Here is a 12,998-nt window from a genome sequence, read left to right on the forward strand (position 1 = left end):
CAAAAGTGTAATAGATTTAGAACTTTTTAAATAATTTTTCTCTATATTGAAAAATAACATAAAATGGCATAATATTTTTTCATGAAATCATCAAACCTTTAATAACACCAACTTGACATGTTGCATTCGAATTTTCCAATTCATTTGTATAATAGATTATTCTATATCGCTATGACACATCAGAGTCACATGGATTTTTTCTCATAATTCTATAAAGGATGATTTAGTAAAAACGTATTCCAACATCACAAAATTCTATAGAAAAAAAGACATGTTCAATGATTTGAAATAAAGTTAAGAGTTCATATGTGTGTGTAGGTTTTTAAATATTCAGACTAATCAGTATTAAATAACAATTATATTTTTAAAAAACTAAACACAAAGGTTGTCACGCCTCGATCCTCAGGCACGCGCACATCCCTTACCTTTGGTCGATTTTAAAATGCGATATCCCAGGACTACGTATCGCCAACCCTTATATTTATATATGCACATGCGAAAGCAGTTATAAATCCCTAGACAATAAACAATGGGATAGAAAAGCAGGCCATATATTTTCATACTAAAAATTCACAACCACATCTTTTTACACGCATCTCATAGTATTCTACAATACTATATATACGTAAGTCTGATCTAACATCTATTCACATGCAGACAAGGTCTGACAAGACAGGACGGGATCTCAGTCCTCATCTGGGTCGTACTCGGGGTCATCCTCGGGGTTCTCCTCCACGTACTCCTCTTCGAGTTCCTCATCAGGGATCTCCTCGTCAGATTCCTCTTCCTTAGGCTCCTCATCTGGGTCCTGAAATGGTTATTCAATAACCATTGAGACAATGTCTCAGCAAGTTCTACCCCCTAAGACCCGATTAGTAAACTAATACACCTTAGGGCTGCCTATGCACAACATGAGTCGAGGACTTACCTTGGCCTCGATTCCACCCGCATATTAGCACAGATCAAATAGGCACCCAAGCAATCACATCACAGATCGAAGCATCGATCTAATCGACTTACACGCCAACAAGACCACTCAATGTCATTTCCATTCAATCAATCAATCCACAGCATCAAATCAAGACAATGATCAATCGACCTAGTCGATTACATACCAAAAAGACCACTCACGGTCATTTCAATTATTCCAACTCAATTCCCAATTATAAATCATGGTCCTTAGGACACAACTTATCTATAGGTGGTAATCACGGCCCCACCAAGCAACTTTCTTAAATTTAGTGGCTTTACGGTCCCACCCGACCCTTCCAAGATTCAATGGCTTTATGGTCCCACCCGACCTTCTCAAGATTCAATGGCTCTATGGTCCCACCCGACCTTTCCAAGATTTAATGGCTTTACGGTCCCACCCGACCCTCTCAAGATCTAGTGGCTTTATGGTCCCACCCGACCTTCTCAAGATCTAGTGGCTTTATGGTCCCACCCGACCCTTCCAAGATTTAATGGCTTTACGGTCTCACCCGACCCTCTCAAGATCTAGTGGCTTTATGGTCCCACCCGACCTTCTCAAGATCTAGTGGCTTTATGGTCCCACCAGACCCTTTTTACGATGCCACACTCTGTCACCGAGCCATGTGCATTCTCCAGGAAGACATGTCGAGTCTCCGAGCCACGTGCATTCTCTAAGGCTACCTTTTTGCCAAGGTGACGTATCCAATCACCGAGCCACGTGTCTTTCCCAGGTGACATTCCAATTCACTGGGCCACGTGCATTCTCCAGATGATTTACCAACTCACTTTCAATACTGACAACCGATACCCGACCAATTCTCAATCACAAGGTCAAAATTGCATTATTTAATAACATGACTTAAAAATGCACCATTAAATCAATTCGACACGAATTAAAGTGCAAATAAATAAACGGACTACTCCACGACAATCAGTACGAAATTCCGGTCAGCGGCCATCCCGGTTGAATTTCCGGAAAATAAATAATTAAATAAATAATTTCGAAAATTAAATAAATAAACATAATAATTCCAATTTAGCACAATATGAAGTTCAATTAAATAAAAGGACCACGCCACGATCATCAGCATAAAATTCCGGTCACCGACCATCCCAGTTGAATTTCTGGAAAATAAATAATTAAATAATTAATTTCGAAAATTAATATTTAATTCCTAAAAATTCCATTTACACCCGAATTGCCTAATTAACACCCGATAAGGGTCAAGAAAAATCCCACGAAGCATCCAATAAATACTATAGGCAATTCCCTATCTAAGTACACTAACCAAACAACTAATATGCAATGCAATTAACTAATAATCGCTAATCAATTCTAATCTAACCACCTAATTACACTTAACTAACACTAATCAACCTTTAAGTATAATTAGCAAACTAAGAAGGCATTAGTGAGTAAAACTCACTCAAAACGATGAGGTCGACGCGAGGATCAACTTTTCTCAAAGCGGGCCGAGCATCCGGGCTCGGGAAGACGGCCAAAACGGGCCAAAACCCCACTGTCAAACCCATTTTCTGTCTTCTCTATTCGCTGCTGGAAGGGGCGGTTCCGGCATCAGTTGAGGTGGCCAAGGGCGGCGGAGGGCAAGGCGGAGCTCCGGCGAGGCCGACGGTGGCTGGAGGTGGTCGGGCGGCGGCCTAAGGCAGCTGAACGGGACTAAACAGAGGTGGAACAGGGGCTGGACAGCAGCTCAATCAGGCAAGGGCAGACGGCACACGGCGGGTGAACGTGAGGCGAATGGCAGTGAGGCGACGCTCGCTGATGGCACAACGACAATGGCAACTCCGGCGTGGCTGCGGCTCCTTTGAGCGTCGCCAATCGCGCTTCTTTCTACTGTTCGGGCTTGCTCGAACCAAAGGAAGGAGAGAGAGAGAGAGAGGGCGGAGGGCTCGTGGACGGCCGCAGAGCAGCGACGCTGGTCGCTGGTCGCGATGGTTGCTGGCTGCTGCTGGTCTTCGATTTCCATGGAGTTTTCGAAGAAGGAGCAGATGAGGGAAGGGACCACGACGGGAGGGAGAAGGGAAGAAGAGAAACCAATCCCCCTTTTTTTTCTCTCACTCTCTCTCTCTCTCAGATCATCCCCACATAGGCCACCACCAGCTGTCATCCACCCTTCATTTTTTGACAAATATGCCCCCTTTAGAAGCATTTAGGTAGGCCAAAGTGTGGGGTAGATGTGGCATACGAATTTTGTTAGGTTTTTCCCTCCAATTGGACCTTAATCCCACTTGAATCAAATCAAATCGACCCCCATTAAATTATTTAACACCTCATCAATCAAATTGGTACTTTTCTTTACCAATTTAGCCTACTTGCATCCCAATTTTGAATTCAAGAACGGTCCTCTGCAATTTTTGATAAAAATGGCCCTAACTCAACTTTTTCCCAAAAAGTCTCGATTGTTAGAAAAATCTTCTGAGACTGAGCCGATGCTCCTAAAATGACCTGTGACATGACAGACTCTTCAATTTCTAAAATCGGACTTAGATTGGCGGTTAATTTCACTCCGACGCGCTCTTAGCGTGACCTAGGCTACTAGGTAGTTTTCAGAACTTTTTAGGACAAATGACCCGTGGTCGATTTTCTTCGAGCCACAATGAACCCACTCGACACATTGGCGACTCTCGATTGTCGTGAAAATCTCTATGATTCAAATACAGACACAGGGTACCAAAACGACAGTAAAATCAAATTAGTGCCGGTCGATGAGAATTTTCCAATTTAGTGGAGTCACCCACGATCAGTCATTCATCTCAGTCGAACCGACCTATCTCTAATTTCAAATCGATTTTATACTGTGTCGCAATGATCTCTAAAGATGAGCACGGTCGAGAAGTCGATTCCTGGTCGAATTCTCAAGTCTATTTGCCTTAAAGTCCTTAATAACTCACCCAGCTAGTCTAGTTATCTCGTGAGTGGCCAACTCAGAGAAAAATACTGTAATCGTGTCGATGAAATGCCCAATTTATCTAATCGAAATCAGAGCCCGAAATCTGGATGTCACAAAGGTCGTACTTTTAAATACAAGTTTGTGAGTCAGTTTCAATGTATCACTATCGTCATTAATTTAGTACAAACTTTGATAAATTACAAACTTATCTCTCCTCTTTTGGCATATTTTTCGTCATTTCTTATTAAATGAACCAGCAGAAATATAACCCTTTTTCTCATCATTCTAATAACCAACCTTGCCCCGCACTCCACAAGGGTAGAACGAGGATGGAGATGGGGACTTCCCCTCCCCCTGCTCATTCAGATCCTATGAATTGGATTTTTATGTTCAATTCAAGAAAGTTCTGTTAAAATCGTTGATTTTTTAGATTTCATGTTTACGTTTATACTCATAAAACTAAATCACTTTTTAAATTATATGCTCCTTAAGCAAAAAATTTTACATTTAACTTAAAATGATCTCTATGAAAATATCTTGCATGTAGGATACCGCATTAGTTTTGAAAAATAATAATAAATTATATATATATATATATATATATATATATAGTTTCAAAGGCTCTTGGTAACTCACTTAAATTGCAAGCTGATGTCTAGCAGAGCATGGGAAGTGGCGATTCCTTGGAGACTCAAACACAAATACGAAATTTCAATTTCTGAGAAAAACACAAACTTGATACGACTACATTCGAAATTGACATGTTTTCGTTCATTTTAAATAGGAAACAATTTGCAATCAATCACATATAACATTTGTCTACTGACATAAAACGACATAAGTAACTGACACGAATATCTTGACACAACACGAATCGCTAATGCTCTATTACGAAAGTTCAACCGAATATACATTCAAATGAACAAAAGCAAGGCCCTTTCTACCTGTGAACCATGAGAACCTTTACTCCAATCTCCTCGATTTCCATGGACAACAAATTTTTTTACAATGTCGTCCACCATTTATATTAATTGGCTTTTCAATAGTATCTACTCATCTCAATTACGTCTCTCTATTCTTGAGAGTCATTTGGCTAGTAATATTACAATAGAACATTCATTCATTGCTGATGCATATATGGATAGACATAGATTAGAATCTTTAGAAGAATTATAACTTTCATGAGCAAGAAAACAGCATCTCCATATTACTATAGGAAATAAACATAGATCAGAATTTTCAAACATGCATCTATAACTTTTCTCAACAAGCTACTTAAAGATAGAGCATTAAGTATCTAGCTGCATATTTTCTTGTCTGCCAGAGCTTTCCTCACTTTTTTCCATCCTTTTACCATTTTCTTGGAGTAGTCCAAAAACCACGTACCCTTCTCGTCAATGATCAAGTTCTCTAGCACAATACCGACCAAAAACCCGACTCCAGCGCCAACCAGCACCATTCTCCAATCCAAGTCAAATAGACACTCTTCTTCATCATCCACTTTGAAATATGATGGTGGTGGTGGAGCGTTCTCACCATTTGTGCATTTATTTGGCAAGGGACTTCCACACAAACCATCATTCATCACAAATGAACTGCTCGCAAACGTATCAAATTGTGTTCCACGTGGTATTGGTCCTGATAGATGATTGTGAGAGACAACGAAATCCGAAAGAAATGTGAGGCGGGCTAGTTGTTGAGGAATCTCTCCTACAAGATTGTTCCTAGAAAGATCTAGTGATTCGAGCACTGTCAAGTTGGCCAAGGAAGGAGGGATGCTACCGATGAGGAGGTTGTTTGAAAGGTTGAGCATGCGAAGTAATTTCAGATTTCCAATGAGTTCAGGAATGAACCCTTCAAACTTGTTATTGGAGAGGTCAATTGCCATGAGGACATCTAGAATCTTCGTGTATTCCCTTTCCATGCCCTTATTCATCAATTTCATCGCATAAGTCTTACTTATGCTGAATGTAACATTAGTCCCTTGAAAATCTTTATTAACGTTCAAATATACCAACTTATCTTGACCAACCGTGACCTTCATGGCATGGCAACTCTTCAACAAGTTGGAAGGAAATTTACCATTGAAGTTGTTGCTGGAGATGTCCAGGATGTGTAAATTGGTGAAGTTCAGCTGGCTTAGATGAGATTCTATGGGACCATGGAAATTATTGGACCGCAAGCCAATTACTTTTAGGTAGGCCAATTTCGATAGCCAAAATGGGAATGTATCATTAATTTGGTTGTCACCAAGATTCAAATACTCCAGCATTCCGCAATTTCCTAAAGATCTCGGAACAATCCCACTTAGTTGGTTTTCTCTAAGGTCAATCATCCTCAATGCACAACCATTTGGGTAAACATGAGGAATCATGCCATCGAATTTATTTCTCGTAAGATTCAATAAAATCAAAGGACGAATACTTCCCAAACAAGGAGGAAGTGTGCCATTTAGAGCATTGTTGGACAAATCGAGCACGGTAAGAGATCTCGCTTCACAAATGGATGTTGGAACTTCCCCATATAGGAAATTGTTGGAGATGTTGTATACCATGACCAAGGAAGGTGGGACGGGGAGGGTTGTTTCTAGCGAGTTAGAACTAATGTCAAGATAGCTCAAGTTTGGTAAAGGAAGATTGGTCTGGTTGTTTTCGAAGCCGGATAAAAGATTGTCAGAAAGATCTATATACTCGAGAGATTCTTTGCTATTGTTCCACATCCATCTAGGAATGATCCCTCGAATTCTATTGTGTGATAGGATTAACATCGCCAATTTGCTTAAGTAGCCTATAAACTGTGGGAACTCGGTCAAGTTGCATGAATCCAAGTATAAGTGCTTCAATGTAGTGGCATTGACAAATGTCTTGGTGAATGATATATTGTTGAAGGACAAATCTAAGACTTCTAAGTTCTTGAGTGAGAATAGATTATTTATATCGAGAACGCCTTTGAGATTAAGTGACCTCAGATAAAGGAATTTAAGATCCTTCAGGTTCTCAAATGAAGATGGAAATCCACAGCTTAACCGATTACCTACCAAACAAAAAGGAAAAAAAAAACACAAGATAAAGGAGCGTTAGTTACACCATCGATTTCAATTCCCGTTTTTTCTCTTTCGCCGGAAAATATTAGGTCCAAGTGATTATGCACTAGCCCACTCAGGCAAATAGGCACTGGAGGGCCCCACCATCAAAAATTGGAAAGTCTCTCTCCCTCTCCTCATCTCTGCCTGTTAGTCGAATCTCTCTCCTTCTCTCTCTACAACCCCATGGAACCACCGATCTCTCAAGCTCCACTGCTGCTCGCTCCCTCCCGGACCACCACCAAAAACCCCCGCCGTAATGGGCACAAGAAAAACCGGAGACGGGGACTTCCTCCTCCACCTCGAGGCCTACCTCAAAAATGCTCTCAAGATCTCCAGGTACGCCACAAAGATCATCCTATCCTTCTCCCTCCTTCCCAAAACCCAACCCCTCCATCGCCACCTCAGGAGCTTCGAGTCCAGCGTTGGCTTAAGCCGAAAGGCCTTTAGGCTGGGCTAGCTCTTGAGGATGTGAATGCTCTCTAGGCCTCACACCTCGACTCTAGGCAGGAGCTTATCCTCTCTCTCATCGCCTATGGTGGCGAGAGGACATACTACGTTGTCAAGTAGTTTGTCTAATTGGCGAAATCGGGCTTCATCGATGGCCACCACTCGCGAGTTCTATCAGCGCATAGGCCGAGTTCTTCAAGTACAGTGGGAGCGTCAATATGAAAATTAGGGATTTGAGGAGGTTGCGGGAGGACGAGATGCACGTCGATTCGACCATCAAGATCATGACGTCCAGAGGGATCAATTGAGGAAGTTTTTTCTTTTTTTTCTTTCGGTCAAAAAATTGAGGAAGTTGAGGGAGAAGAAGTTGATGAAGAAGCTGTTCGTGGTTCAAGACCTGGCTAAACTTGTCGAGCTAGAAGGCCTTCCGGCTAAGGCCCTTGCCGAAATTGAAGCTCTTGAGGCGGCGATGGTAGTTTTGCTCGTGGTTGTCGCAGTGGGGGTTCTGGTCGTGGTCAGGGTGGGAGCAAGCAACGATAGAGCTTGAGAGATCGGGTTCCATGGAGTTGTAGATGGAGGAGGAAAGAGATCCGTCCGAACAGGCAAAGAGAGACTTATGATAGAAGGCCCTCATAATGCCACTTGTCGTCCATTAAGTGGGTTAGTGCATAGATGACGTGACATCACGATTGCGCTTAATATAACCAAAAAGAAACTATTACCTGAAATGCTCAAGGTGGTAAGTTTTGTCAAGTTGACCACCCACTCCAAAGAATCACCGCTCAAGTTATTGGAAGATAGCCATAGCTCCGATAGCTGGGTAAGATTAGCAAAGGAAACAGGAATTTGACCTTGCAAGTTATTTCCATCAAGAAATAGTTTTGTGAGATGAGAAAGATTACCCATTGAAGAGGGAATCGATCCTGAAAAATTACAATACCCGATGTCTAACGAATTCAAGAGACTAAGATTTCCGATGGAAGCAGGTATTTCTCCAGAGAAGTTGGTTTGGAAAAGGTGTAAGGATTTCAATGGAGAACCCCTATGTGGTTTGGGAAAAAAAACAGAAAGGTTGGAATTGCCAGAAACGTGGAGGACTTCCAAGTTTGGCAACTGAAAATGCCGACCGGAAAGTCTCCATTCAATTCACAATATACTAGCCTAAGCAATGTCAAGGAAGAGAAATTTACTAGAATAGGAGGCAAAGGTGATAACAAGCTTACAAGAGAAAGATCAAGTTCTTTTAACCCAGTCAAGTTATGAACGAAATCGCCCATGTTGGGCATATGAAGTGTCTCATATGAAGAAGTGGACAAATCGAGAGAAACTAACTTGGAGAGTTGTGAGATATCCCTAGGGATTTCACCGGAAAATTTGGAGGAGGAGAGATTAAGGTATTGTAACTTTGAAAGATTGCTGAAGCCGTACGGAATTGAGGAGAAGTTGAAGCTGTTAAAAGCGAGATTGAGTGACTTCACGTGAACAAGTCGAAAGAGAGTGGTGTTGGGACTCATGGTGCCTGAGAGACAACTACTACTAAGGTCGAGGGCGATCACTCGGCCAGTGACTTCATCACATTCGACGCCGTCCCACGAACAACAATCTCCACTTCCATCCAGCGACCAGGAATGGACTTTTGGATAAACGCATTGTGTATCTGTCGTGTTGGTTCTGAAACTTCTCTTGAATTCCATTAAGGCAGAGCTCTCGTCCGAATGACAAAGTACCTCAGCAAACCTGGTACGAAAGAGAGAAAGCAAGAATATCCAAGTAAGCAGCAGATATAATGATAAGGCTGCCATAATTTTCTGCTTTTGTTTTTGTTCTTTTGGTCACTGAAGTGAGTTTTCTATGGACAACATAGAAGCTTTTTATAGGCAGCAACAACTGGTTCTGGCAATGGAATTATCTTGCTACTTGGCCATTTAGGTATGCCTTCTGTATTGGCTTGAAAACTGCAAGTTGTTAGACGCACGAACATTTCTTTCATTATTTAGGGCACAAGCGCGGCAGCTGATCGGCATTCTCTTTTTTTATCTATATTTCATACTTTATTGAAAGTATCCATTCGTTTCTTTATGTAATCGTCCATGTCGTTTGATTTGACTCATAACTTCAAGTTTAAATTTCAAGTACAGAAGTTGTTCATAGTTGTTGGCTCATCCATACGGGTAGCCTGTGCGTACTTCCATCAATAAGCCCATTTATAGGTGGACTCATGTCTTTCTAACTTTTACCTTTGCTTGGATGGGCGTCCACTGAAAAACTCAGTTGTTCATCTATCCTCACCCTACACTTATCACCAACAACAAAAAAAAATGATTTTGTTTTGGAATTCTTCAAGTTTAACAGTGATTTTCTCGGTCATGGTTTAATTTTTAATTTTTGAGTAGTGATGTTTCTCTCTTAAATATATCATATGTGCTTACACACGTCTAACCCAATTTGTGTAAATGCTAAGTAATAAATGTGAATCCATTTAGAATTTTTATAATTTTGTATAATAGCACCATTGGTTCTTAACAATAATTTGAACGAAAAATACCAATCAATTTTATCTCAATCATTAATTAAGTGAATTTTACTGTAGGGCTGACGTGATCCACGATAGGGATGACTTCGATCTACTGATCCAAAGGCCAGATCATACTTTCTCGGAAATGACAGGGAGACTCCAGAGTCCAAGTAAAGATGAGGCATCAATTGTCAAAAAAGCTACAATTGAAAATTCATGTGAAAGCCGAAAATTTTGTCGTGCCGTGCTCGCCATTCTTTGTGAGTATTATTGGTACCATCCCCTTCCCATTTCTTTTTCACAAAAAAGAAGAGAAAAACTTGACAAACCTCAAGAAAGAATTTTCTTCCTTACGACAAACCAATTGTACCAACCTAACCAGTGGCGTTGGCATAACACTTCCCCACCAAGTATTGAGCTGCCCAAAGACGCAAGTTCCTTTTTAGGTTCTTTGAACCTTCAGTCAATGAAATCAATTTTACGTCCCGTCGTATAGTGATCAAGAAGGTCTTAAAGGAGGATTCTAGCCTTCTGGCATTTACCCAAGTCAAGAAGAATATTCGAACATTAGCCAATGGATCTCCAGGCGAATTGGGCCACCCGAGAAGACTAGAATAGTTAGACCTGTCCTTCAATATCCAAGGGGTCATTCCTAGATGAATGAAGAACGTTAAGGAAACAAAAGGCCTTTCTCATTACATAATTTGTGCCACCGCCATGGAACCTTCAATTATTCATTGTGTCTCCAAATAAGCAAAGCTGAAAAAGATTACCCAGTAGAAATGACACCTACCGAATAATAACTTATTTAGGAAACCAAGGTTTCTCCAAAGATAATAGTTCTAGGTGATTACCCCAATGTATTTCCGGAATAAATCAAAAAGGAAAACACAAGAGACTAGTATGTTACCTTGTGTCCCAAAGGTACAATAACTTTTTCAGGAAATTACATCAATTGCAATCAATTCACGTTGACACAACCCTTAGATAAGGTTGGAGGATGACTTAAAAAAAAAAGTTTTTTTCTTATCCTGACGCCTTGTACGTGGTGGCAAACATTTTAACCGTGGCATTTCCATAAAGGAAACCATTTACATCATTTTTCATGGTGGTTTGTTTGTGGAGGCTAAATATTTTCCACATCATACTCTAAAATCATTTGATTGCCATATTAGATCGAGCCTATTAGAGCTAGTGCCGAAGACCAGATTTAACTAAAATTTTATGTAAATTTAAGGAATTGATTAATTAAATTAAAAGTTTAAGAACTTGAAAAAGAAAGTGTAAATTAAGAGAGGAAAAGTAAAACTTTACAGCTGGCATATGGTGGACCAAAACCACGCTGCGCTGCTCATTGTGGAAGTCCAAGCAAGGTTTCTAATCAAAAGCGTGTTTTTTTTTTTTTTTTTTTTTTTTTGGTCCTTAGCCTTTTACCTCTTGTACGACGGAAGAAGATAAAAAGCTTCCTAGACAAAACTTTCTTTTGAATTTTTAATGTTTCCTTCGTGTCTTTTGAACCGGGTGGAGGAAACGCGTTTTAGTATATTGTGTAGTTTCACGCGGATGCCTTCTGTATGGGTTTGAAGACTGCAGGGTGTTAGGCGCATGAACATTTCTTTCATTATATAGGGCACGAGAGCAGCAGGGACTTGGCATTCTCCTTTTTTATCTATATTTCATACTTTATTAAAAGTATCCATTCTTTTCTTTCAGCAACATATTGGAAATTGGCGACAAGCTTCCATGTAATTGTTCATGCCGTTTAATTTGACTCATAACTTCAAGGGTAAATTCCAAGTACAGAAGTTATTTATAGTTGTTTGTTCATCCATATGGGTAGCCTGCGTACTTCCAGCTATAAGCCCATTTATAGGTGGACTCATATCTATCTAACTTTTATCTTTGCTTGGATAGACCTTCACCGATAAACTCATTTGTAGATCTGTCCTCTCCCTACACTTACCGCACAAAAAAAAAAATGATTTTATTTTTGGGATTCATCAAGTTTAACAGTGATTTTCTCAGTCATGGTTTCATTTTTTATTTTTAAGTAGTGATGTTTCTCTCTTAATTATATCATATATGCTTACACGCGTCTAACCCAATTTGAATAAATGTGAATCCATTTAGAATTTTTATAATTTTGTATAATAGCACCATTGGTTCTTAACAATAATTTGAACGAAAAATACCAATCAATATTATCTTAATCATTAATTAAGTGAATTTTACTGTAGGGCTGACGTGATCCACGATGGGGATGACTTTGATCTACTGATCCAAAGGCGAGACGATACTTTCTCGGAAATGACGGGGAGACTCCAGAGTCCAAGTAAAGATGAGGCATCAATTGTCAAGAAAGCTACAATTGAAAATTCACGTGAAAACTGAAAATTTTGTCGTGCCATGGTCACCATTCATTGCTAGTATTATTGGTACGGTCCCGTTCCCATTTCTTTTTCACATAGAAAAGAAAAGAAAAAGACAAACTTGACAAACCTCAAAAAAGAATTTTCTTCCTTACCACGAACCAGTTGTACCAAGCTAACCACTAGCATTGATATAACACTTGCCCAGCAAGTGTTGAGCTGCCCAAAGACGCAGGTTCTTTTTTAGGTTCTTTGCACCTTCAGTCAATGAAATCAATTTTATGTCCCATCGTTCAGTGATCAAGAAGGTCTTAAAGGAGGATTCTAACCTTCTAGCATTTACCCAAGTCAAGAAGATTTTTTGAACATTAGTTGATGGATCTTTAGGGGAATTTGGCCACCTGAGAAGAGTTGAGTACTTAGACCAGTCCTTCAATAAATCCAAGGGGCTCATTCCTAGATGAATGAAGAACATTAGCGAAACAAAAGGCCTCTCTTATTACATAATTTGTGCCACCGCCATTGAACCTTCAATTATTCATTGTGTCTCCAAATAAGCAAAGCGGCAAAAAATTACCTAGTGATGTATTAGGAAATGAACTTGAGAAATGACATCTACCGACTAATAACTTATTCAGGAAACCAATGTTTCCCCAAAGATAATAGTTCTAGGAGAGTACCCCAATGTATTTTCGAAA

General features: G+C 40.1%; 1 protein-coding gene across 1 annotated transcript; it reads right to left on the reverse strand.

Annotated features, from left to right (window-relative positions):
* Positions 1-685: 685 nt before the first annotated feature.
* Positions 686-9,110, reverse strand: LOC104445909 (receptor like protein 22). The gene is made up of 5 exons (XM_039318396.1): positions 8,640-9,110; positions 8,139-8,232; positions 5,239-6,917; positions 4,182-4,253; positions 686-808 (listed from the first exon to the last, which is right to left on the reverse strand). Exons 1-5 carry the CDS (start codon positions 9,108-9,110, stop codon positions 686-688), a joined length of 2,439 nt encoding a protein of 812 aa, XP_039174330.1.
* Positions 9,111-12,998: the final 3,888 nt, after the last annotated feature.

Source organism: Eucalyptus grandis, chromosome 8 (genome assembly GCF_016545825.1).
Source record: "Eucalyptus grandis isolate ANBG69807.140 chromosome 8, ASM1654582v1, whole genome shotgun sequence".
In the NCBI taxonomy this organism is placed as follows: Eukaryota; Viridiplantae; Streptophyta; class Magnoliopsida; order Myrtales; family Myrtaceae; genus Eucalyptus; species Eucalyptus grandis.